At 47.1% G+C, this 26,653-nt stretch overlaps 1 protein-coding gene across 1 annotated transcript in view; it reads left to right on the top strand.

The window, feature by feature from the left end:
• The first annotated feature begins 3,349 nt into the window (after positions 1-3,349).
• The window catches only part of LOC121530788 (serine/arginine repetitive matrix protein 4), a 100,067-nt gene continuing 76,763 nt past the window's right edge, over positions 3,350-26,653 (top strand). Inside the window, exon 1 of the mRNA XM_041836024.2 lies at positions 3,350-3,908. Coding sequence (XP_041691958.1) covers positions 3,775-3,908 — 134 coding nt within the window. The 5' untranslated portion in view covers positions 3,350-3,774. The remainder of the gene's footprint in view (positions 3,909-26,653) is intronic.

Raw genomic sequence — 26,653 nt, 5'->3', positions numbered from 1 at the left:
AGTCCGGTGATGCCTCTTAGTCCAGGGCTGCCCCTTAATCCTGTGGGGTTTAGTTGGGGGTGGTCATGTGGAGGAGGTTACACAAGCGGGTAGTGACTATGGTGGGGTGGGGACCACGACCAGTGCCTGAGCCGCCACCATAGACAGACGCCTCACCCAGACCCTCCCCTAGACTGTGGGCTGGTGCGCCCGGAGTTCGCACCTTTAGGGGTACTGTGACACTCTGGCTCTAGGACTTGTGTATGTGAGCTAGAGTGTATGTTGTTTTGTTGGGACTTGGGTGTATTTCTATGTTGGTTAGTCTAGGTTGTTTGTTTCTATGTTTGGTCATTGACTCCCAATCGGAGGTAACGAGTGTCAGCTGTCGGCTCGTTATCTCTGATTGGGAGCCATATTTATACTGTTGTGTTTCACTGTTTGTTTGTGGGTTTTTGTTCCAGGTTCAGTATTTTGTCTGTTGGACTTCACTATCGTCTTTTGTTGTTTTTCCGTGGTTGCTTTAATTAATAAAGTCATCATGTTCACTCGCAACGCTGCGCATTGGTCTGCTCATTTTCAAGACGATCGTGACAATATCAAATGAGAGGGCAAAAGCAGTGATTTCATAATTTATTCCAGCCCATAATTTAAACATATTCAGCAAGCGTTCAGTTGGACATGTCTCTGTGTCAGACCTCTATTTGAATACTATTTGAAATCATGTCCCATACTTTATCTGGGCTTGATTGAGCTTGTCTGGTGCAATGGAACCAATAGAATAGTTACAAAAGTTAAAACCCTGCCCATCTGGCACTCCAGACATGCTTTAGCAAACGCTCAAAGTATACGAAAGATTCCAAATAGTGTTTGAACCCATGTCTGCCATGCGTTGGCCTGTGTTTTAAGCAGCTTAGTGTTTTTCGTCATGAATCTTGTTCTAGAGACAGCTTTGCAGAGTGGTCACTAACTGGCACAGCCACAAAGTCATAAAATCTAACCCTAACCTTAACCCTAACCTTAACCACACTGCTAACCCTAATGCCTAACCCTTAAATGAAGACCAAAAAGTTTATTTTTGTTTTCATACATTTTTACAATATAGCCAGTTTTGACTTTGCAGCTGGCCTATCTATGGGGAAATCACTCAGTTCTACTTCCAGGACAAGGCTCATGACAATAAACGTCAACCTGGCTTGTTTTAATTGGAGAGTGCTTGTGGCTCTGGATCCCAAATGGAGAGTGCTTGTGGATCTGCATCCCAAATGGCACCCTATTCCCTATATAATACACTGCTACCTATGGGCCCTGGTCAAAGGTAGTGCACTATATAGGGAATAGGGTGTCATCCCCTGAATCTATCTTTATTCAAAGCACAGTGATGACGAGCCAGACTTTTATCATTAAGTGGCTGGTGTTGTTTGACATCAACTTTCATGTTATCAGCTAATGTATAATCTAACTAAGCTTTGCTTTAGTTTGAAGTGCCTCTGTGCATACCTATTAGAACAGGCCTGGCCAGGAGATTGTTATCCCCATTTATGACGGAGCAAAAGTCTGCCTGTTCTAACCACAAATACAAAACAAAAACTTAGAAAAGCTTCTGGTGAGGTCAAGTAATAATGGACGTTTTGCTGCCTGAGATGTATTGCTTGCAGTGTATTCCATGATCATAAATATTCGGATGTATCATCACTGTCAAAGTACAGTCTATTTTTTATCCTTACGCCTATACAACAGTAAATTATGAATCAAATTTGTTTTCCTAAATTGAGTCCTCAGCATTGCATTAGTAGATATTATGACAGATGATGTAAGGGGCAGTGAGAGCAGAGAGGAGAGAGGGGATTGGGTTCTGGTGTGGTGTATATTGTAGCTAGAAGAGTTGGGCTGTGTAGAATAGCTGGTGTGTTTTGTTATTATTCTGTAATCTGGGTTATGTTGGGCTGTGTAATATTACGTTGTTAGGATGTGTTGTTGTGTTGGGTTATGTTGTATACTGTAGGTAGGTATGGGCTTGCTGTGGAAAACTCTGCGCTGTGGGGGTTATTGTGTCAGGCACATGCACTGGCTGCTTCTCACAAACCCAGCCTTTTGTTATGCTAATGAGCAACCGGCTTGGCCCTTTGTCCAAGACACAGAGAGAGAGGTGGTAGAGAGGGAGGGAGGGAGAGACTGAGTAAGAGAATGAGAGTAAATAAAGGGAGGGGACAGAGTGAGGGAAAGAAGACATAAATAGGAGGGGAGAGAGCGAAAGAAAGAAAGAGAGAGAAAGAGAGAGAAAGATCACGAGTGAGAAAGAGAGAACAAGAGAGAACGAGAGAGAAAGTGAGAGAGAGGGAAAGAGAGAAAGTGAGAGAGAGAGGGAGACATGGAAATAGAGAGACACAGAGAGAGCGAAAGAGACAGAGCGCGAGACAGAGCAAGGAAGATATATATAAATATATATATATATATATATATATATATATATAGAGAGAGAGAGAGAGAGAGAGAGAGAGAGAGAGAGAGAGAGTAAAGAAGGTGTCCTACTCCCCCTGACCTTCCCCCAGCCTCCCAACACAACGTCACAGTCTGAGAGAGACAAAACAAGCTACCAGTCAGCTGGGCTCCTCACTCGCTTTGAACACACACACACACGGCACACCCTCCGCACGCTCATCCATACACTCTCACACCCACTCACTCACGCCCACAAACCCAGACATATACAGTCAGCACACACTCGGCTCTCAGATCTCATCCACCCGCCGGTGTGTGTGCATTGGTCCCTGTGCAGCACGCTGAGAATCACTCCCTCACACACTCCGTCCATCACTGGCTCCTTGGCTCTGACCGGAGAGGAGGATTCTCCTGTATGGCCTGTGACTCTCTGCTCTAACCGAAGACTACCACACAACACAGAGCGGAGAGACAGGGAAGAGGAAAGGCTACAGCAGCAGGAGGTGAAGGAGAGAAACGCTATCCCTAACCCCCCTCGAAAATAACAAAAAGCAGCCTGACGGTGTGGCAGCAGCAGCAGTCTGACGGTGTGGCAGCAGCAGCAGCCTGACGGTGTGGCAGCAGCAGAAGCCTGACGGTGTGGCAGCATCAGCAGCCTGACGGTGTGGCAGCAGCAGCAGTCTGACGGTGTGGCAGCAGCAGCAGCAGCAGCCTGACGGTGTGGCAGCAGCAGCAGTCTGACGGTGTGGCAGCAGCAGCAGTCTGACGGTGTGGCAGCAGCAGAAGCCTGACGGTGTGGCAGCAGCAGAAGCCTGACGGTGTGGCAGCAGCAGCAGTCTGACGGTGTGGCAGCAGCAGAAGCCTGACGGTGTGGCAGCAGCAGCAGTCTGACGGTGTGGCAGCAGCAGAAGCAGTCTGACGGTGTGGCAGAAGCAGCAGTCTGACGGTGTGGCAGCAGCAGAAGTCTGACGTTGTGGCAGCAGCAGCAGTCTGACGTTGTGGCAGCAGCAGCAGCCTTTGTCTTGTCCAGCTTGGTCCACATGCTCCCCCCGTAGATAGAAGAGAACAGAAGAGAGGGGAGGAGCAGCGCTGAGCACTGACACATTGACCTACTCTACCAGGGTGAGAACAACGTTTGCTGTTTGCTGTGTTTCCCTGTGTGGATTCAGATTCAGTACTTGGACAGCTCCAGAGTGCTCCACTCTCCAACACATTCCTGTAGTAGAGCATAGTATATGTGAAGTCTCCCTCGTCGAGACCCCAGCCCCAGCGGCAGCCCTGGACCTCCAGCCCCATCCCCCCTTGGCTCTCTCCCTGGCTCCCTGCGCACCTCTCCCCCTGGGTACAGCAGACAGCATGGCCAGCCTGGAGCACCAGTGGGAGAAGCAGCTCTTTGAGAAGTTCTGGAAGGGGACGTTTAAGGCTGTGGCCACACCGAGACCAGGGAGCATCATCGTGGCCAGCATCACCGCACGGAGGAGGGTAATCAGGTCAGTTATCTCTATAATTCAAATGTCAAAACGCTTTATTGACATGACAAAATTGAACATTTGTATTGCCAAACAACATCGTTGAACAGTTCAACCATACAATAGGCTCTATTTCTTAATTATCTTTATCTCTCTCCATGTCAATACTGCAACTATAGTTTTCTAAAATAGTTTTTTGTTGTTGTACCTATGCGTATGATAGAATTGCCCACCTGTAGACATGCTGATAGATATGAAAGACAAGTATGTCATGTTTTGGGCTGTTGCTGAATCAAGCAAACAAGCAGGTGGTCAAACCTCTTGTAACTATGAGCACTAAGTAGACAGTCCAACACCAAGTCACTATGAGCACTCAGTAGACAGTCCAACACCAAGTCACTATGAGCACTCAGTAGACAGTCCAACACCAAGTCACTATGAGCACTCAGTAGACAGTCCAACACCAAGTCACTATGAGCACTCAGTAGACAGTCCAACACCAAGTCACTATGAGCACTCAGGAGACAGTCCAACACCAAGTGACCTAATAGTGAGTTAAAGCAGGTGTGTCAAACATACGGCCCACGTGGGGGTCCAATCCGGCCCGCAGGTGCTTTTTATTAAAAATGTATAAATACAGTAAATATTGCTTTTATTTATACTTTTTTTTTGGGGGTAGGGGTACGAACTCAATATACTTTAAAACAGGGGTGCAAGTAGAATTCATTTCTTCCCGGTATGGGACCTCCTATATGCTGCACGTGCACCAACATGTTTTATGGTCCTAATCATAGAATTACACATAGTATTCCTATTAATTCAATAGGTTCTCTGTGAGTCGTAAAGATTTGTCATTTAACATTTAAAATGTATTACCTTTTATTGTGGCATGAACACAACCAGTCATGATGTTTTCATCTGACTGTCAAACAATCCCTTTAAAGGGATCCTTTACTAAGCATGTTCATCTAGTCGCAACATATTTCCAGCCTCCAAACAGTGGTGAATGTAGCTCAACTGGTAGAGCACGGCGCTTGTAACGCCAAGGTAGTGGGTTTGATCCCCGGGACCACCCATACACAAAAATGTATGCACGCATGACTGTAAGTCGCTTTGGATAAAAGCGTCTGCTAAATGGCATTTTTTACATCTGTTACACAAAACACTTTAAAGTGTAATGACATTTAGCGATTGTCATTAGGTCAGAATTTATGAGTCCACTTCTGTCTGCGCACGTCTCGGTGTCGAGGGTTCTCATCGAACCACATCGCATTTTGGAGCGTAGGCTAGACCACCTGTTTTCAAGTCCATTCGCTCATTTTTCATGTCTCTGATAACATTTTGTTTTCATTTATTGTGATAGGCTCATGTGATAGGCTCATGTGATAGGCTCATGTGATAGGTTCATGTGATAGGCTCATGTGACAGACTCACATGATAGGCTCATGTGATAGGTTCACGTGATAGGTTCACATGATAGACTCATGTGATAGGCTCATGTGATAGGCTCATGTGATAGGCTCATGTGATAGGTTCATGTGATAGGCTCAAGTGATAGGTTCACGTGATAGGCTCATGTGATAGACTCACATGATAGGCTCATGTGATAGGTTCACGTGATAGGTTCACATGATAGACTCATGTGATAGGCTCATGTGATAGGCTCATGTGATAGGTTCATGTGATAGGCTCATGTGATAGGCTCACGTGATAGGCTCATGTGATAGACTCACATGATAGGCTCACGTGATAGGTTCACGTGATAGGCTCATGTGATAGACTCATGTGATAGGTTCATGTGATAGGTTCATATGATAGGCTAATGTGATAGGCTCACGTGATAGGCTCATGTGATAGGCTCATGTGATAGACTCATGTGATAGGCTCATGTGAATTTATGAGTCCACTTCTGTCTGCGCACGTCTCGGTGTCGAGGGTTCTCATCGAACCACATCGCATTTTGGAGCGTAGGCTAGACCACCTGTTTTCAAGTCCATTCGCTCATTTTTCATGTCTCTGATAACATTTTGTTTTCATTTATTGTGATAGGCTCATGTGATAGGCTCACGTGATAGGCTAATGTGATAGACTCATGTGATAGACTCATGTGATAGACTCATGTGATAGGCTCATGTGATAGGCTCATGTGATAGACTCACGTGATAGGCTCACGTGATAGGCTCACGTGATAGGTTCACGTGATAGGTTCACGTGATAGACTCATGTGATAGACTCATGTGATAGACTCACGTGATAGACTCACGTGATAGGCTCACGTGATAGACTCATGTGATAGGTTCATGTGATAGGCTTATGTGATAGGCTCATGTGATAGGCTCACGTGATAGGCTCACGTGATAGGCTCACGTGATAGGCTCACGTGATAGGCTCACGTGATAGGCTAATGTGATAGGCTCACGTGAAATTCTCACTATTTATTTTTCCGGGGTCCGACCGTCCCGCCTTACTTTCACCCCTGCTTTAAAATGACTAAAACCAAATTGAAGCTGTGTATAAATGATAATGGACCTACATTCATACAGTTTCTTGACTGTGTCCAGCTCGCTAATAATCACCGAAATGCTAGACAGTCAAGGAGCATAGACAATTCCAAAAACGATGGATACAGGACTATTTTTTTCCACATTTTGGCGTGAGCAAATATAACACATTTTCAGTGCGGAACTCGTTAAAGACCGAATGCGGCCCCAGGGACAAAATTAGTTTGACACCCCTGAGTTAAGGTTTCTTTGCATTTCAAATGCATTTTCATTGAATGCATTTCAACATGTCCACGTTTTATATGTAGAACAGGATTAGATAACGGAGAAAAACACACATGACAGGCAGGCATATCAAGTAAACATGACAGAGGCTTCAGTAGAATTTTCCCAGACAGGTTAAAGGTTACATGCTTGTATTCTCTTCTCTGTCTGAGGCTTTAAAGTCAGCCACATCCCCTCCAGTGATATGTTGGCCATATGCCTTTGTCTCTCTGTGAAGTGCCACCGTGTGTGTTGTGTATTCATGCCCCTTCTCAGTGTGTGTGTGGTTGGTTTTACTATCCGTGTGGGGACCAGAAGTGGGGACATTTCGTCAGGTCCACACAAGGAAAAGCTATTTTAGGCTTAGCGGTTAGGTTTAATTAGGGTTAGAATTAGGGTTAGGGTTAGAATTAGGGTTAGGGGTTAGGAGTTAGGGTTAGGGGTTTGGGGTTAAGGTTAGGTTAAGGGTTAGGGTTAGGGAAAATATGAATCTGAATGGGAATCAATCGTTTGGTCCCCACAATGAGAGTAAAACAAACATGCCCGCTTTCAACATTGCAAAGATTATACTCTGTACTATCAGCCCTCAGAGCAGACGGACAGGCAGGCAGGCAGACAGGCAGGCAGGCAGGAGAAAAACAGACAGGCAGACAGGCAGGAAGGAAAAAAACAGACAGAAAGACAGACAGACAAGCAGACAGAAAGGCAGGCATGAGAAAAACAGACCGACAAGCAGACAGACAGGCAGACAGACAGGCAGACAGACAGGCAGACAGGCAGACAGACAGGCAGGCAGACAGGAGAAAAACAGACAGGGTGAGATGTGTGACATCATTGTATCAGTGTTTATCTATCCTCTCTCTCTCTCTCATCCTCTTATCCTGATCCCATCCTCACAATCAGACACGATCCCCTAGCACTGACAACTTTATCCCTTATCCTATAGCCCCATCCTGACCAAAAAAAGTGAATGTACATTATACACAAAAATACAGTCTGGGGATTCACACAGCGATGCGCTGCCATCAGGGTGGGGCAGGGAAGTAAGTGCAACATTTATCAACAGCAGACTGTCTCTGTCTCAAATTACACCCTATTCCTTTTCACACTATTGAGCAAACCGAACCGAGTCGAGCCAAACCAAGCTGTAATGAGCTGGCCTGGTTATACATCCACTATAGTTTCTGGACCCATGCTGAAAAGGAAATGGCAGAATATAGTGAGAAATTAGTATAAATATCATTATAAACCGGGTGGTTTGAGCCCTGAATGCTGATTGGGTGAAAGCCGTGGTATATCAGACCGTATACCATGGGTATAACAAAACACTTATTTTTACTGCTCTAATGACGTTGGTAACCAGTTTATAATAGCAATAAGGCACCTTGGGGGTTTGAGGTATATGGCCAATATACCACAGCTAAGGGCTGTTTCCAGGCACTCCGCATTGCGTAGTGCTAAGAACATCCCTTAGCCGTGGTATATTGGCCATATACCACAAACACTGGAGATGCCTTATTGCTTAAATAGCAATGACTTTTAGATATGGCGCTAACACACAAAATAACGAACATTATGTCACGATCAACAGTGCAACAGTTCTGAAGCCCAGATCACGTAAGATAGCAATTTCTCTAATAACCTTCATTGATGGTTATGTGTGGCTCAGTTGGTAGAGCATGGCACTTGCAATGTCAGGATGGTGGGTTCAATTCCCGCTGGGGCTACCTGTAAGAAAATGTACAGTGAGGGAAAAAAGTATTTGATCCCCTGCTGATTTTGTACGTTTGCCCAGTGACAAAGAAATGAACAGTCTATAATTTTAATGGTAGGTTTATTTGAACAGTGAGGGGGCTGAAGGTTCGAGTTGCCAAACGTCAGCCTTGAAACCTTAATGACTTGGAGAAGATCTGCAAAGAGGAGTGGGACAAAATCCCTCCTGAGATGTGTGCAAACCTGGCGGCCAACTACAAGAAACGTCTGACATCTGTGATTGCCAACAAGGGTTTTGCCACCAAGTACTAAGTCATGTTTTGCAGAGGGGTCAAATACTTATTTCCCTCATTAAAATGCAAATCAATTTATAACATTTTTGACATGCGTTTTTCTGGATTTTTTTGTTGTTATTTCGTCTGCTGAGCGCAAACTTGACCATTGTGAAAATTCTGTGCATCTTCTGGCGCGCGTTTACTGTGAACACTGAGGCTGTTCCCGCTTTAAGTTACAGTTATAACAGCGGCCAAGTAGGCTGCTGTGGCTATTTGATCATAATGTAAGCCTATCAGAGTGGCCTACCATAAAAACAATGGAGAAAATGCATCCTATAACATTTTAACATGGAAATAGCTGTTCTATCATTCAGCCTACAGTAGCAGCCAATGTGTGGTGTTCAATGTAGGCCTACATTCCATGAGACTTTTGGAAGAAATATGCAGGGCTTGACATTAACCTGTTTAAACACTTGTCCTTCAGAAAATGTGTTGTTTGATGCAAGAAACTACTTTACAATATAAAGTTAATTATTATTCCCATACCATTATTACAGAGAATCAGACAAATTATGCTACCCTCTGCCTATTGGCTACTTAGCTTATTCAAGCCTGTCTCAAAATACAACACTGCCCCTTTAAGACAGAAAAAATGCTCTTTACCTGAATTGCTTTTCAAGGACGTCTAGAAATGCACACGTTTTGTGCTCTTGTAGGAAGCAACCACTGCCCCATTGCTGACTAGAATGGGCTAATAACTCACTTACTAGCAAAGAGTATGAACAAATCTGCACACGTGGCTACATGCAGCTCTCACTTTGATCTCAAAACAAGCGCATCTACTCGTGACCACTCATGCTGTAAACACAGTCCAGTTCAAAGTGAAATGCAGAGATCCATACAGTGAGGAAAAAAAGTATTTGATCCCCTGCTGATTTTGTAAGTTTGCCCACTGACAAAGACATGATCAGTCTATAATTTTAATGGTAGGTTTATTTGAACAGTGAGAGACAGAATAACAACAAAAAAATCCAGAAAAACGCATGTCAAAAATGTTATAAATTGATTTGCATTTTAATGAGGGAAATAAGTATTTGACCCCTCTGCAAAACATGACTTAGTACTTGGTGGCAAAACCCTTGTTGGCAATCACAAAGGTCAGACGTTTCTTGTAGATGGCCACCAGGTTTGCACACATCTCAGGAGGGATTTTGTCCCACTCCTCTTTGCAAATCTTCTCCAAGTCATTAAGGTTTCGAGGCTGACGTTTGGTAACTCGAACCTTCAGCTCCCTCCACAGATTTTCTATGGGATTAAGGTCTGGAGACTGGCTAGGCCACTCCAGGATCTTAATGTGCTTCTTCTTGAGCCACTCCTTTGTTGCCTTGGCCGTGTGTTTTGGGTCATTGTCATGCTGGAATACTCATCCACGACCCATTTTCAATGCCCTGGTTGAGGGAAGGAGGTTCTCACCCAAGATTTGACGGTACATGGCCCGTCCATCGTCCCTTTGATGTGGTGAAGTTGTCCTGTCCCCTTAGCAGAAAAACACCCCCAAAACATAATGTTTCCACCTCCATGTTTGATGGTGGGGATGGTGTTCTTGGGGTCATAGGCAGCATTCCTCCTCCTCCAAACACGGCGAGTTGAGTTGATGCCAAAGAACTCCATTTTGGTCTCATCTGACCACAACACCTTCACCCAGTTCTCCTCTGAATCATTCAGATGTTCATTGGCAAACTTCAGACGGGCATGTATATGTGCTTTCTTGAGCAGGGTGACCTTGCAGGCGCTGCAGGATTTCAGTCCTTCACGGCGTAGTGTGTTACCAATTGTTTTCTTGGTGACTATGGTCCTAGCTGCCTTGAGATCATTGACAAGATCCTCCCGTGTAGTTCTGGGCTGATTCCTCACTGTTCTCATGATCATTGCAACTCCACGAGGTGAGATCTTGCATGGAGCCCCAGGCCGAGGGAGATTGACAGTTATTTTGTGTTTCTTCCATTTGCGAATAATCGCACCAACTGTTGTCACCTTCTCACCAAGCTGCTTGGCGATGGTCTTGTAGCCCATTCCAGCCTTGTGTAGGTCTACAATCTTGTCCCTGACATCCTTGGAGAGCTCTTTGGTCTTGGCCATGGTGGAGAGTTTGGAATCTGATTGATTGATTGCTTCTATGGACAGGTGTTTTTTATACAGGTAACAAACTGAGATTAGGAGCACTCCCTTTAAGAGTGTTCTCCTAATCTCAGCTCGTTACCTGTATAAAAGACACCTGGGAGCCAGAAATCTTTCTGATTGAGAGGGGGTCAAATACTTATTTCCCTCATTAAAATGCAAATCAATTTATAACATTTTTGACATGCGTTTTTCTGGATTTTGTTGTTGTTATTCTGTCTCTCACTGTTCAAATAAACCTACCATTAAAATTATAGACTGATAATTTCTTTGTCAGTGGGCAAACGTACAAAATCAGCAGGGGATCAAATACTTTTTTTCCCTCACTGTATATGGCAATGGTCTATTTGCATATAGGGATACTGCAGCTCTAATTAGTTATGCTGCACCAGTCTGTAGAGTATTGGCTGTGTAGTGACTGTCAATGCAATACAATCCTACAAATCTCCTGCACAGTTCGTTTTGTTTTGGTACGTTGCATTGAAATTGGCTAATATTGGCAATTCCCACAGTAGAGGGAAACGTTGATAGTGTTAACTAAAGGGGAGAACTAGAAAGTTGAGTGAAGTTCAGTCTCGTGCTTCTGTGTCCTGGGGGGACATTGGTTACAACCCTTTTGGGGGCTTATAGAACCCTTTGTTATGGTTATTTATAGAACCTTTATGGATAATGGTTCTATAAATAAACGTTCTCAATCTGAAAGGTTCTTGGTAGATCATTTTGAAGAACCGTACAGGTTTTTTATTCTGGTCAGCCATATTGTTAAAATTCCATAAGGTGTTATCATTGTGTTAATTGACAGGTTGAATCAGCTGAGCTACCTCTGGAACAGCTAGGGGTCCCCTAGGTGAGAATTCAGAACAACTGACTGATTTAGTCAATTGTTCTCAATTGTCACAAGGCCATACGTGAGTTTTTTACAAGACACTATCATCACTAGCCATAGTCATCAATAGTATGTAATGGCATAACACAACAGATTAGATCAACTGGAATGACACTCTCAATCTCGGTTGCACCCAAAAAAAACTGTGAGCAAACCACGCCCCAAAATATTTGAATGAGCCAACTCCCCTACATTTTAATTATCACTAAAAGAGCAAAGAACACTTTTGTGAACTGTAAAGAACCATTGAAGAGCTCAAAGGGTTCTTTGAGTCATTATGGTTCCACATAGAACCATCACCCTTGAGGAACCCTCATTTTTTTGTGTGCAGTGTAACAGTGTCCTTATAGTGTCTGGGATAGCACCAGAGGACGCTGCATTAGTGGAAGCTGGCTCTCTCTGCCTGTCTGTTCAGTTTTAGCCCGTCCTCCAGCTCCAGTGTCTCCTCTCCTCTCCTCTGCTCTGGAGAGGCTAACTGTGGCTAACATTGACATTGATGCAAGCATCACAGACGGGGAGAGGGGAGATGACAGACATTTACATAGCCTGACAAATTTTTCCACTGCTTTGACATTCGCTACATACTTTAGTCTGAGACTGCTATCATTGAAGGGGCATGAGGGGCATTGTACAAAACAAAGTCATCAGCGATTGGATAGTCTCTAACCAATCAGAGTATCAAAGCCAATGACTTATTTTCAAACCTCCACTTTACCCACGTGTGTTCTGGCTCTGGCCCTGGATCAATCAGAAGGCCGCGAAAGTGTTCACATACGGTGATTGGTGGGGGAGGTACTCAGATCCAGACTCATTGTGGAGAAGAAACTAAGGCCCATGGGAGTGGCGTAGTGATCGGCCGGAGCAAGGAGTCTGGGTAGCCAGGCAAACATTTACAATCAACCGAACAAATGTTCCTAATTTATTCCCCAGCCAGAGCCCAGGCTGTCAATCAGACAGCTAACACTCCATTTACATCAACCTTTCTCTTTTGTTCTCTCTCTCTCTCTCTCTCTCTCTCTCTCTCTCTCTCTCTCTCTCTCTCTCTCTCTCTCTCTCTCTCTCTCTATCTCTCTCAATCTCTCTCAATCTCTCTCTCTTTATCTCTCTCTCGCTCTCACTCTTTATCTCGCTCTCGCTCTCACTCTCACTCTCCCTCTCTCTCTCTCTCTCTCTCTCTCTCTCTCTCTCTCTCTCTCTCTCTCTCTCTCTCTCTCTCTCTCTCTCTCTCTCTCTCTCTCTCTCTCTCTCTCTCTCTCTCTCTCTCTCTCTCTCTCTCTCTCTCTCTCTCTCTCTCTCTCTCTCACTCTCCATCCATTCTCCATCGTCCTCCCCGTTTCTCCTTACTATAGTAGTCACTGTCAGAGCAGAGTGAAATTGTGGTCTCTAGCAGTCACTGTCAGAGCAGAGTGAAATGGTGGTCTCTAGCTGTCACTGGCAGAGCAGAGTGAAATGGTGGTCTCTAGCAGTCACTGGCAGAGCAGAGTACAGATGGGAAAATAAATAAACATAAATATAGGTTGTATTTACAATGGTGTTTGTTCTTCACTAGTTGCCCTTTTCTTGTGGCAACAGGTCACAAATCTTGCTGCTGTGATGGCACACTGTGGTATTTCACCCAATACATATGGGAGTTTATCAAAATTGGATTTGTTTTCAAATTCTTTGTGGATCTGTGTAATCTGAGAGAAATATGTGTCTCTAATATGGTCATACATTTGGCAGGAGGTTAGGAAGTGCAGCTCAGTTTCCACCTCATTTTGTGGGCAGTGTGCACATAGCCTGTCTTCTCTTGAGAGCCAGGTCTGCCTACGGCGGCCTTCCTCAATAGCAAGGCTATGCTCACTGAGTCCATAGTCAAAGCTTTCCTTAAGTTTGGGTCTGTCACAGTGTTCAGGTATTCTGCCACTGTGTACTCTCTGTTTAGGGCCAAATAGCATTCTAGTTTGCTCTGTTTTTTTGTTAATTCTTTCCAATGTGTCAAGTAATTATCTTTTAGTTTTCTCATGATTTGGTTGGGTCTAATTGTGTTGTTGCCCTGGGGCTCTGTGGGGTCTGTTTGTGTTTGTGAACAGAGCCCCAGGACCAGCTTGCTTAGGCGACTCTTCTCTAAGTTCATTTCTCTGTAGGTGATGGCTTTGTTATGGAAGGTTTGGGAATCGCTTCCTTTTAAGTGGTTATAGAATTTAACGGCTCTTTTCTGGATTTTGATCATTAGCGGGTATCGGCCTAATTCTGCTCTGCATGCATTATTTGGTGTTTTTCGTTGTACACTGAGGATCTCTCTCTCTTTCCCTCTCTCTCTATCTCTCTCTCTCTGCTCTCTCTCAGAGAATCACATTATTTACTGTGTATAACCGAGGGGTGATGAACAACTGGTGAAACTAGTGAACACCTGGGCAGTGACAGTTAGAGTAGAACAGACAGAGACTGAGAGAGGAGAAGAGGGGACGAGGGGGAGACAGAGAGAGAGATGTTTCATGTTTAATCAGTCTTCCCTCCTCCTTCCACTTTTACTGTCCTCTGTCTTTTCATTCCTCTCTCTGTCTTTCCATTCCCCTCTCTGTCTTTCCATTCCTCCCTCTGTCTTTCCATTCCTCTCTCTGTCTTTTCATTCCTCTCTCTGTCTTTCCATTCCTCTCTGTCTTTCCATTCCTCTCTCTGTCTTTCCATTCCTCTCTGTCTTTCCATTCCTCTCTGTCTTTCCATTCCCCTCTCTGTCTTTCCATTCCCCTCTCTGTCTTTCCATTCCTCCCTCTGTCTTTCCATTCCTCCCTCTGTCTTTCCATTCCTCTCTCTGTCTTTCCATTCCTCCCTCTGTCTTTCCATTCCTCTCTCTGTCTTTCCATTCCTCCCTCTGTCTTTCCATTCCCCTCTCTGTCTTTTCATTCTTCCATCGTTACTGGAGCTTGAGAATCTAGACCAGTAATTAGGGCTGGTCATTCCCCCTCCCCTCTACTCTCTCCCCTCTCTCCTTCCCCTCCCCCTCCCATCCCCTCTCTCCCCCCTTCCCTCCCCTCTCTCCTTCCCCCCTCCCCTCACTCCCCTCCCTCTCTCTCTCCCCTCCCTCCCCTCCCCTCCCCTCTCTCCTTCCCTTCCCCTCCCCTCCCCTCCCCTCTCTCCTTAGCTGAGGGATGGAGGGAGGAATGGAGGGAGGGAGGAATGAGTTGACTAACTCTACAGCTGGAGGTTCCAGCCCTCAGCTATAATAGCCCTGCAAGCTGTTTTGTTCAGGGGCGCTCTTCATTAAAAATGCAGCCCGCTGGGGCACAGAGTCGGGGGCTATCATGGTGTTTGTGTGTGTGTTCTCCCCTGCGTGTGTATGCGCATGCATGCCTGTGTGTGTGTGTGTGCACGCCCTGCTTGTTTGTGTGTGCTTGCAGGGGTTAACAGCGACTTGTCCAACACTGAGGCAGATGGTAGCCTGTGGGAGTGTAGCGGGGAGGGGGGTTGGGGGGAGCCTCTTACCTCAGCCCTCAGCAAATGCTGCTCTAACCAGGAAAATAAATGAGAGCTAAGGGATTGGAAGCTATTCCATCCATCCAAAGGCTTTGGGGATACACTTTCTAACACATGAAAACAGCTACTGAGTAGTCAGTAAATGAACAAGGAATGAACTGCTGTTGCATCCAAAGGCATTGAGGATAGATTTTATAACAACACACATTGGCATAGAGGCATAGTAGTCTGTGAATGAATAGGGAATAAAGTCTCCTTCTCTCTAATCTAGACCAGTGGCACAAGTCCCTCTTGCGTCGAAAGGCATAGAGATGGGATACACTTTCTAACACACGGATACAGACTCAGTGTAGCTGTAAATGAACAATATACTCTCTCTCAGATATAGACCAGAGGCAGAAGTACTCCCTGGGGAGTAGCCGCTCTCCTCCTCTCCTCCGAACATGATGGATGAGGGGATAATACAGGAGTACAGTCCTGCCACTCTCTTTTTCTCATTCTCTCCTTCATCCCTCTCTCCCCTCCTATTCTCTCTCTCCTCTCTCTCTCTCTCGCTCTCCCTTTTTCCTTCCTCTCTATCTTTCTCTATATCTGTCTCTACCTCTGTCTTTCTTTCTCTCTCTCTCATCTCTGTCTCCCTCCCTCCATCTCTCTTCCCTTCCCACCTCAGTGTCGGTTAGAGACAGTGTAGTCTATTTCACTCCCTCTTAGTGTTCCCAGTCATTACATTACTGTCTGCTCATTGGACCAGGCTGCTCAGACATGTTCATTACTGTCTGCTCATTGGATCAGGCTGCTCAGACATGTTCATTACTGTCTGCTCATTGGACCAGGCTGCTCAGACATGTTCATTACTGTCTGCTCATTGGACCAGGCTGCTCAGACATGTTCATTACTGTCTGCTCATTGGACCAGGCTGCTCAGACATGTTCATTACTGTCTGCTCATTGGACCAGGCTGCTCAGACATGTTCATTACTGTCTGCTCATTGGACCAGACTGCTCAGGCATGTTCATTACTGTCTGCTCATTGGACCAGACTGCTCAGGCATGTTCATACTGTCTTCTCATTGGAACAGACTGCTCAGGAATGTTCCTACTGTCTGCTCATTGGACCATACTGTTCAGGCATGTTCATTACTATCTTCTCATTGGACCAGACTGTTCACGCATGTTCATTACTATCTTCTCATTGGACCAGACTGTTCAGGCATGTTCATTACTGTCTGCTCATTGGACCAGACTGTTCAGGCATGTTCATTACTGTCTTCTCATTGGACCAGACTGTTCAGGCATGTTCATTACTATCTTCTCATTGGACCAGACTGCTCAGGCATGTTCATTACTATCTTCTCATTGGACCAGACTGTTCACGCATGTTCATTACTATCTTCTCATTGGACCAGACTGTTCAGGCATGTTCATTACTGTCTTCTCATTGGACCAGACTGTTCAGGCATGTTCATTACTGTCTTCTAATTGGGCCAGACTGTTCAGGCATGTTCATTACTGTCTTCTAATTGGCCAGACTGCTCAGGCATGTTCATTACTGTCTTCTCATTGGGCCAGACTGTTCAGGCATGTTCATTACTGTCTTCTCATTGGACCAGACTGTTCAGGCATGTTCATTACTGTCTTCTCATTGGGCCATACTGTTCAGGCATGTTCATTACTGTCTTCTCATTGGGCCAGACTGTTCAGGCATGTTCATTACTGTCTTCTCATTGGGCCATACTGTTCAGGCATGTTCATTACTGTCTTCTCATTGGGCCAGACTGTTCAGGCATGCAGGACTAGCAGGACTCTAGACGTGTCCCTGATGGCACCCTTTTCCCTATATAGCACATTACTTTTGACCAGAGACCTGTGGGGACAAAGTCTGTATCACGTACACTTTTATTAGCAGACTGGATTTTTTTCCATTATTGATTTTCAAACGGCCGAATAACGATGAATCAAGTCAGGCTACTGTCTCTTCCCTGACACAGGATTATTCATGGCTGTGTATTTGGAGGTTGTTCAGAATATCATTGAACATCACGCCACAATGAAGTATTTAGTTTGTAACTGCGGGACGTCTTGTATATGCACTATAGCTTCCTGGTGTCTGTATGTGTAGATGCTGCTTAACCTCTAGCTGTACATCGAGTCATTCATGTTTCCTTAGGTTATGACTCTGAGGCCACTGTGGTTCTAACTAAGCCCCTCTGTGCAGTATTGCTGGTCTGGGTTGGGTTTCCATGGTGTTGGGCTGGGATACTCCTGGCTGTGCTGCCATGGTACAGTAGAGAGCTAGAGAGCAACTGATACCCAGGCCTGTTTTCCCTCCTTCAAACCTAGTTGGGGTTCTGTCCACTCTCTCACGGTACTGCCACGCTCAGGTTGAGCTGCTATGGTACAGAGCTGGAGAGCGGCTGATACGCTGTCCCCAGGGGGTTTCTCTGCAGTAATTCCTCCATAATCTTAACAGCAGCATTTCAGGGAGATGCTATACGGACACGCCTGGTGCGCAAATTGACGACTTACAGTACGTCGTGCAGCTGAGAGTCGAGTGAAGATTAATGGATTGGGTTCAGTTAGTTCAGTCAGTGGTCCTGATGAGCCAGCTGGCAACAATAGCAGCATAGCGCTAGTTAAAACTTGTAAAAGAAAGTGATGTTTATTTCGATGGGCGCGGGAGAAATAACTTGTAGTATTGGTCATCATCTGGATGTCACCGTGACATGCCAATTAGCTAACATAACGACAAGTCGGGCAGTGTAGCCAATATCAGGCCAGTAAGGACAGGGAAGTAGCTAGATAGCGTAGCCAATATCAGGCCAGTAAGGTCAGGGAAGTAGCTAGATAGCGTAGCCAATATCAGGCCAGTAAGGACAGGGAAGTAGGGTCTACATTCCCCCAAAAATGTACCAAGAAAAAAAAAATATATATTACATAATTTATCTTTCATCTCTTTGTGTTTCATAATTTCCCTTCAATTCGAGGCTGAATGTATCTCACCGGCAAAAGCATCTGAGCGAGCGAAACAGCGCCCCTCTGTCTCTGTATGTGTAGCCCATCTATCTGATGCTGTCAGGTCAAAAAGAGTATGACATCGTTGCCGCCCGTAGCATTGAATGCAAGGGAAGCCAGCGAGCATTTGGCCTCCCTTGACAAAAAAATTATACAATAATAGCCAATCAGCGTTGAGCTAAACTGAGTGAGCTCAACTGTGAATGGTCCTGGCGCACCAAAAAAAAGTGTCAAGGGAAGCCAATTTGGATTTGGCTTCACACCAATCACATCACATCAAGCCAACCGTCATTGACAAAAAAATAAAATAACTTGAATTGTTGCATCTCGTTGTGTTGTTGTCCTCCGGTGGCTAGCTAGCTAAAATTGGCCCTTTCCTAAATCCATGGATGGAGATAGGGATTTGGCCAATGATTATAATGGCCTGAGAGGATGTAAGTTCAATATGTAGCTAGATGTAGAAGGCTAATGTTAACTAGCTGGCTCATTGTTGCCCATGAAGGAAGTTAGGCTAGCAAGCAAGCATTTTAGCCAGGTAGCCTAGGACAACAAACATTTTTACCGTATGACCAAGTCATAGACCGTTTCATCAACATGAAAGAGAGGAGGATGGCATTGGCGTTTCTCTACAAGTAGGGTGAGTCAACATTTTGGGTGAGTTTTTTCTACTTATGCACGCATGCACTCACACACACACACACACACACACACACACACACACACACACACACACACACACACACACACACACACACATTGTATTAGACTAAGCATAGGAGATTTGATGATGTTGAAGTTGAAATGGTGCTGGAATAGAGGAGGCAGCTCCTGTTTTCTTTGTGACTTGCAGTAACTTTCCAGTGTTTTAAATCAGTGTTGAAAACACTCATTTGCTTGACCATGCTGTAGGTCATGTAATTGTTTGTTACTTGCAATATGCTTAGTGGACTCCACCGGATAGATGTTGCTCTATGGTTTTGTGATGAAACAAAGGTGTGGTTGAATTTATTCTGCCACTGTGTCTTCTTATTGTCTTGGCCTTTAGGCCTATATATCACAGTGTCAAGGCATATGAACTAACAGATTATAGAGCAAACAACGCAATTACATCGGTTGTAATATAGCTTTTTTTTCTGACTTGGCTTCCCCAGTGATTTTACCCACACACCACTACTGGATGTCAATGACATGTTATTTGATGCAGACCTCTCAAAGGGGATTGACTGGGTACCCTTCTCCAGAGAGAGAGAGATAGTGTGGAACTTTGTGAATGGAAGAGAGCTATCAACTGTGGGCCTTGTGTTCGCCTTACACGAAGACGTGAGGCCATTTTCACAGACAGACAGGTAGGGGACAATGCGACTAAAAAGCCATATAAGTATAGGCGGTATGAAAGCAGAATAAGACAGTGCTGAACAGGGGAGAGAGGTAGGGAGAGAGGTAGGGAGGTAGGGAGGGAGGGAGGGAGAGAGGTAGGGAGAGAGGGAGGGAGGGAGGGAGGGAGGGAGGGAGGGAGGGAGGGAGGGAGGAGAAAGAGAGAGAGGCAAAGGGACAGCTAGTCAGACAGAGGTAAAGAGAAAGAAAGGAGAAAAAGATGGATAGAGAAAGAGAGGGACATCAAGCTGGACTTTCAATAAAGTGGCGTTTGGAGATCAATACAGTTAATGTCAACATTATGGAGTGGAGTAGGCTACATGGTGAATAGTAATGAGGGTCAAAGGGAGGGAGGGAGGGAGGGAGGGAGGGAGAGAGAGAGAGAGAAAGAAAGAAAGAAAGAAAGAAAGAAAGAAAGAAAGAAAGAAAGAAAGAAAGAAAGAAAGAAAGAAAGAAAGAAAGAAAGAAAGAAAGAAAGAAAGAAAGGGAGAGAGAGGTGCAGAGTGAGACCTTACAGTTAGAAACACTGTAGATTGAGACAAGATGTGAGTGAAAGTGTTATAGTGTTTTAGTGACTAGTCAAACCTATTTTGAGGCTGTCGATTTGGGGAGAGGTATCGCCACTCAAAGTGATTACACTGTAAAAAATGTCAAATTTCCGATCTGCACATCAATCCAATGTCACGGTTTCGGCCGAGGCTGCCTCTCTCCCTTGTTCGGGCAGGCTTCGGCGTTCGTTGTCTCCGGAATACTAGCTGCCACCGTTGTATGTTTCATGTTCGTTTGCTTTTGTCTGATTGTTGTCACACCTGTTATCAGTTAGTGTCATTAGTGTCCTATTTAGTTCTCGTTGTGTTTGTCAGGTGTTGTGTGTTATTGATTTTGGTCTGTCGTGTGTTGGGCTGATTTTCGCCCTTTCGCTCGGTTGAGCTTTCCTCCACTGCGTTGGAGCGTTACGCACCTGTTAGTGCGCTTTTTGCTATTTCGCCTTCGTGCGTATTTTTGCCTTCGGGCAAGTGTGGTTATTTTTCCTATTTGGAGATTACTAAAGTTGTTTGGACTATCCTTCGGTGTTCTGCGTTTGATTCCACCACTACACCCACCTACAGCACGCGTGACAGAATAACACACCAATAATGGAATCAGCAGGAGCCGCAGCAGCCCAGACGACGCTGGAGGACCAGGTCCGGGAACAACGGGACCAGATCCTGCAGATGGGGACCGCACTGCAGGAGGTGATCACCACCATCCGAGGCTGGGGAACGCCTCCACCGCCACCCTCCCTGCCAGCACCATCGGCCAGTCCGCTCATTCCCGCACCGGAACCCCGAGGAGTCCGACTCTCGCTCCCGAGGGCCTACGATGGAACCGCGGCCGGGTGTCAGGGATTCCTTCTCCAGGTGGAGCTGTACCTGGCCACCGTGCACCCGGCGCCCTCGGGACATGAGAGCGTGTCCGCCCTGATCTCCTGCCTTTCCGGGAAAGCATTGGAATGGGCCAACGCGGAGTGGAGGAGGATCGACGCGGACACCATCACGTACGACGAGTTCTCCCGCCGCTTCAGGGCGGTGTTTGACCATCCCCCGGGGGGAAAGCGAGCGGGGAGCGTCTGGTCTTCCTCCGGCAGGGGAGGAGGAGTGCCCAAGAGTTCGCCCTCGAATTCCGTACTCTAGCGGCAGATGCAGGGTGGAATGATCGGGCTCTCGTCGATCACTACAGATGTAGTCTACGAGAGGACGTCCGTCGGGAGCTGGCTTGTAGGGATACCAGCCTCTCGTTCGACCAGTTGGTCGACATGTCCATCAGGCTGGATAACCTACTAGCTACCCGCGGACGTCCCGAGGGGGGTCCGTCCATTTCACCCTCCAGCGCCTCCGAGCCGTGTCCCATGGAGCTCGGGGGCGCTGGCGCTAGAGAGAGGAGGGGTCGGCTTACTAGGGGGTCCATCCCCTGCACCAACTGTGGTCGGGGAGGACACACCGCGGCTAGGTGCTGGGGATGGCCTCCTAGGGGAGAGGACGACAGGTCCCGCACTGGGGATTCCTTCCAGGTGAGTAGGCGCCCCACTCACCCAGAGCTCTCTGTTGCACATTTCTGTATACCTGTGAGTTTTCCACAGGTAGCACCTCATTCCCAGCATAAGGCGCTGGTAGATTCAGGCGCGGCTGGGAATTTTGTTGATAAGAAGTTTTGTTTAGCCTTAGGGATTCCCCTTCTTCCTGTTGATGTCCCTTTCCCCGTTCATGCCCTAGATAGCCGTCCGTTGGGTGCGGGCTTGATCAGGGAGGTCACTGCGCCACTTAGGATGTGTGCGCAGGGGGTCATCAGGAGATGATTCAGCTATTTCTGATTGACTCTCCTGCGTATCCGGTGGTGCTGGGCATGCCCTGGTTGAGTACCCATAACCCATTTATTTCGTGGCAGGAGAGGGCTCTGATGGAGTGGTCTGCCCAGTGTGTGGGTCGATGTTTGGGCGTTTCCGTAGGGGCTACCTCGGTGGAGAGTCCAAACCAGGTGCCCGCATTGCACGTTCCCCCTGAGTATGGGGATTTGGCCATCGCGTTTAGTAAGTCGAGGGCGACGCGGTTGCCGCCCCATAGGCAGGGAGATTGTGCGATAGACCTCCAGGCAGGAGCTGCGCTCCCACGGAGCCATGTGTATCCTCTGTCTCAGGAGGAGAAGAAAGCTATGGAGACTTACATAGACGAATCTCTGAGACAAGGATACATACGGCCTTCCACTTCCCCTGCGTCCTCGAGTTTCTTTTTTGTGAAGAAGAAGGATGGGGGTTTACGCCCGTGCATCGATTACCGTGGTCTCAATCAGATCACGGTGAAGTACAGTTATCCACTCCCGCTGATTGCGACCATGACTGAGTCCTTGCATGGGGCGCGTTTCTTCACTAAATTAGATCTCAGGAGCGCATACAACTTGGTGCGCATCAGGGAGGGCGATGAATGGAAGACAGCCTTTAGTACCACCTCGGGCCATTACGAGTATCTTGTCATGCCATACGGGTTGATGAACGCTCCGTCAGTTTTCCAATCATTCGTGGATGAGATCTTCAGGGACATGCAGGGGCAGGGGGTCGTTGTGTACATAGATGACATTCTCGTGTACTCGCCTACCCGTGTCGAGCATGTGGCCCTGGTGCGCAGAGTGTTGCGGAGGCTGGTGGAGCACGACCTGTATGTTAAGGCAGAGAAGTGTCTGTTTTTCCAGGAGTCGGTCTCCTTTTTGGGGTATCAGTTGTCTGCGTCCGGGGTGAAGATGGAGGTAGACCGGGTGTCAGCCGTGCGTAATTGGCAAACACCAACCACTGTGAAGGAGGTGCAGCAGTTTTTGGGGTTTGCGAATTACTACCGGAGGTTTATCCGGGGTTTTGGACAGGTGGCAGCTCCCATCACGTCTCTCTTGAAGGGGGGTCCGGTGCGTCTGCAGTGGTCTGCCGAGGCGGACAGGGCGTTTGGGAGGCTGAAGGACCTGTTTACCTCGGCTCCAGTGCTGGCACATCCGGATCCCTCTTTACCATTTCAGGTAGAGGTGGACGCGTCTGAGGCCGGTATAGGAGCCGTGCTTTCACAACGGTCAGGCGCGCCACCTAAACTCCGCCCCTGTGCTTTTTATTCCAAGAAGCTCAGTCCGGCGGAGCGAAACTATGACGTAGGGGACAGGGAGCTGTTAGCCGTGGTACAGGCCCTAAAGGTGTGGAGGCACTGGCTTGAGGGGGCTCAACACCCTTTCCTCATTTTGACGGACCACCGTAACCTGGAGTACATCCGGGCAGCGAGGAGGCTAAACCCTCGGCAGGCTAGATGGAATATGTTTTTGACCCGGTTTACATTTAAGATCACGTACATCCCTGGGTCACAGAACGGTAAGGCAGATGCGCTGTCTCGGCGGTATGACACGGAGGAGAGGTCCGTGGAGCCCACTCCCATACTGCCGGAGTCGTGTCTGGTGGCACCGGTAGTGTGGGAGGTCGATGCTGAGCTCGAGCGGGCGTTACGCACCGACCCTAGTCCACCACAGTGCCCGGAGGGTCGGAAGTACGTTCCGCTCGAGGTTCGGGATCGATTGATCTATTGGGCTCACACGTCACCCTCCTCTGGACACCCAGGTATCGGCCGGACAGTGCACTGTCTTAGTGCCAAGTACTGGTGGCCCACGTTGGCAAGGGATGTGAGGGTTTATGTTTCCTCCTGCTCGGTGTGCGCCCAGTGTAAGGCGCCTAGACATCTGCCTAGGGGTAAGTTACTACCCCTGCCCGTTCCACAACGACCATGGTCCCACCTCTCGGTGGATTTCCTTACTGACCTTCCTCCTTCACAGGGGAATACCACTATACTGGTCGTTGTGGACCGGTTTTCTAAGGCCTGTCGTTTGCTCCCCATGCCGGGCCTTCCTACCGCCCTGCAAACTGCCGAAGCCCTATTCACCCATGTGTTCCGGCACTACGGGGTACCCGAGGATATTGTGTCTGATCGAGGTCCCCAATTTACCTCCAGAGTCTGGAGGGCCTTTATGGAGCGGTTGGGGGTCTTGGTGAGCCTCACCTCGGGTTACCACCCGGAGAGTAATGGGCAGGTGGAACGTGTGAACCAGGATGTGGGTAGGTTTCTTAGAACATACTGCCAGGACCGGCCGGAGGAGTGGGCAAGATGCGTTCCCTGGGCCGAAATGGCCCAGAATTCCCTACGCCATTCCTCCACTAACCTAACCCCTTTCCAATGTGTGTTAGGTTACCAGCCGGTTCTGGCACCCTGGCAGCAGAGCCAGATCGAGGCTCCTGCGGTGGATGAGTGGGCGAGGCGCTCGGAAGAGACATGGAACGCTGCACACGTCCACCTGCAGCGGGCCCTCCGATGTCATAAGGCGAGCGCCGATCTCCACCGCAGTGAGGGACCGGTGTACGCACCTGGTGATCGAGTCTGGCTCTCTACCAGAAACCTGCCCCTCCGCCTGCCCTGTCGGAAACTGGGTCGGCGGTTTGTAGGGCCATTTAAAGTCCTGGGAAGGTTGAACGAGGTGTGTTACAAATTACAGCTACCTGTTGAATATAAAAGTATTAACCCCTCGTTCCATGTGTCCCTTCTCAGGCCGGGTGGTAGCTGGCCCACTCCAAGAAAGTGAGATCAGGGAGACTCCTCCGCCCCCATTGGACATCGAGGGGGCACCGGCGTACTCCGTGAGGTCCATCTTGGATTCGAGACGTCGGATGGGGGTCTCCAATATCTAGTGGAGTGGGAGGGGTACGGTCCGGAGGAGCGGTGCTGGGTGCCGAGGAGAGACATTTTGGACCCGTCTCTCCTGACGGAATTTCATCGTGGGCACCCGACGCACCCTGCTCCGCGTCCCCCGGGTCGTCCCCGAGGCCGGAGTCGGCGCACGTCTGGAGCCGCGCGTCAAGGGGGGGGTACTGTCACGGTTTCGGCCGAGGCTGCCTCTCTCCCTTGTTCGGGCAGGCTTCGGCGTTCGTTGTCTCCGGAATACTAGCTGCCACCGTTGTATGTTTCATGTTCGTTTGCTTTTGTCTGATTGTTGTCACACCTGTTATCAGTTAGTGTCATTAGTGTCCTATTTAGTTCTCGTTGTGTTTGTCAGGTGTTGTGTGTTATTGATTTTGGTCTGTCGTGTGTTGGGCTGATTTTCGCCCTTTCGCTCGGTTGAGCTTTCCTCCACTGCGTTGGAGCGTTATGCACCTGTTAGTGCGCTTTTTGCTATTTCGCCTTCGTGCGTATTTTTGCCTTCGGGCAAGTGTGGTTATTTTTCCTATTTGGAGATTACTAAAGTTGTTTGGACTATCCTTCGGTGTTCTGCGTTTGATTCCACCACTACACCCACCTACAGCACGCGTGACATCCAAGCCTGTACCTTCTCCATAGGGGAATTCATTATAACACATCTACCTCATACAGAAAAATGTGTATGGTGGAGAAAACAAATTATAATGAAGAGGGTAAGAGAAGGGATAAACTCCTTTATCCTTTAATGATATTGGATTCAATTGAAGGTAGTTAATCTGAAGGTAGTTAATCTGAAGGTAGTTAATCTGAAGGTAGTTAATCTGACGGTAGTTTATTGAAGGTAGATCATTTAAGGTAGTTAATTGAAGGTAGTAAATCTGAACGTAGTAAATTGAAGGTAGTTTACTGAAGGTAGTTAATTATTCATTGAAGACAGTAAAATATGACCTGTTTCATTATGATAGTGCCGTGCTCCTCGGGAGGGAGAGGGATATCTAGTCATATCCTATTAGATCTTGACAAACCACTGAAACATCTTTGATGCATGCTTCCTTATTCACTGTAGAACATACAACTAGCGGCCAATTGCTTTGCTATACACTGATGACAATTTGCCATGATGATTTGGTCAAAATGGTATAACTAGCGGTCCAGACAATATCTGAAATATTGGCTAGAACACCAGCACAGCACAACAATCACAAAAGGAGTGTAGAGGACAGGACAAAACACGTAAAATAACCAACATTTGGTACTCTAGCAGGGTAAAGCTTACATTCAAACCTCAATTGGATGGATATAGGTCAGGACATTTTGCAATTGGGAGAAAGCACACTACTCCCTATTCTGTGATAAACCAGTCTGTTGACACCACTCACTATTCTCTAGAGCATCACTCCCACGGTAACGGTATGGTAACTAATGTAGGTGGAAGGTGATTGGCTGGGATGAGGGAAGCTACTTAAACCCTAAACAGGTGGAACATGTCAATAAACCAACCCACTTTCAAGCGCTTCGTCATATTTTGTCATAATTAAGATCTGAGGCTGAGGTTTTAATGGTTGTCAACCCATCGTTAAGGAACGCATTTGCATCAGTCTTCCATTTGTAAGGCAACGATATCGTGGCTTTTCACGTCGTATGAGGCACTATGAAAATGATACAGAGGGACAGGTGCCTGGTGGACGTGTAGCTGAGGAAGTCATAATGGTAATAAGATCAGCAGGGCTTTGGGGAAAGACTGACGATGAGAGATGACGGGGCGCGTCCCAAACGGCCCCCTATTCCCTATATAGTCCCCTACTTTTGACCAGGGCCCATAGGGAATAGGGTGGTGTTTGGGACGTAGCCATGGTAATTGC

The sequence above is a fragment of the Coregonus clupeaformis genome, chromosome 18 (genome assembly GCF_020615455.1).
Source record: "Coregonus clupeaformis isolate EN_2021a chromosome 18, ASM2061545v1, whole genome shotgun sequence".
NCBI lineage: Eukaryota > Metazoa > Chordata > Actinopteri > Salmoniformes > Salmonidae > Coregonus > Coregonus clupeaformis.
The sequence above is the reverse complement of the archived record's forward strand: the minus strand, read 5'-3'. Positions and strand labels throughout refer to the sequence as shown.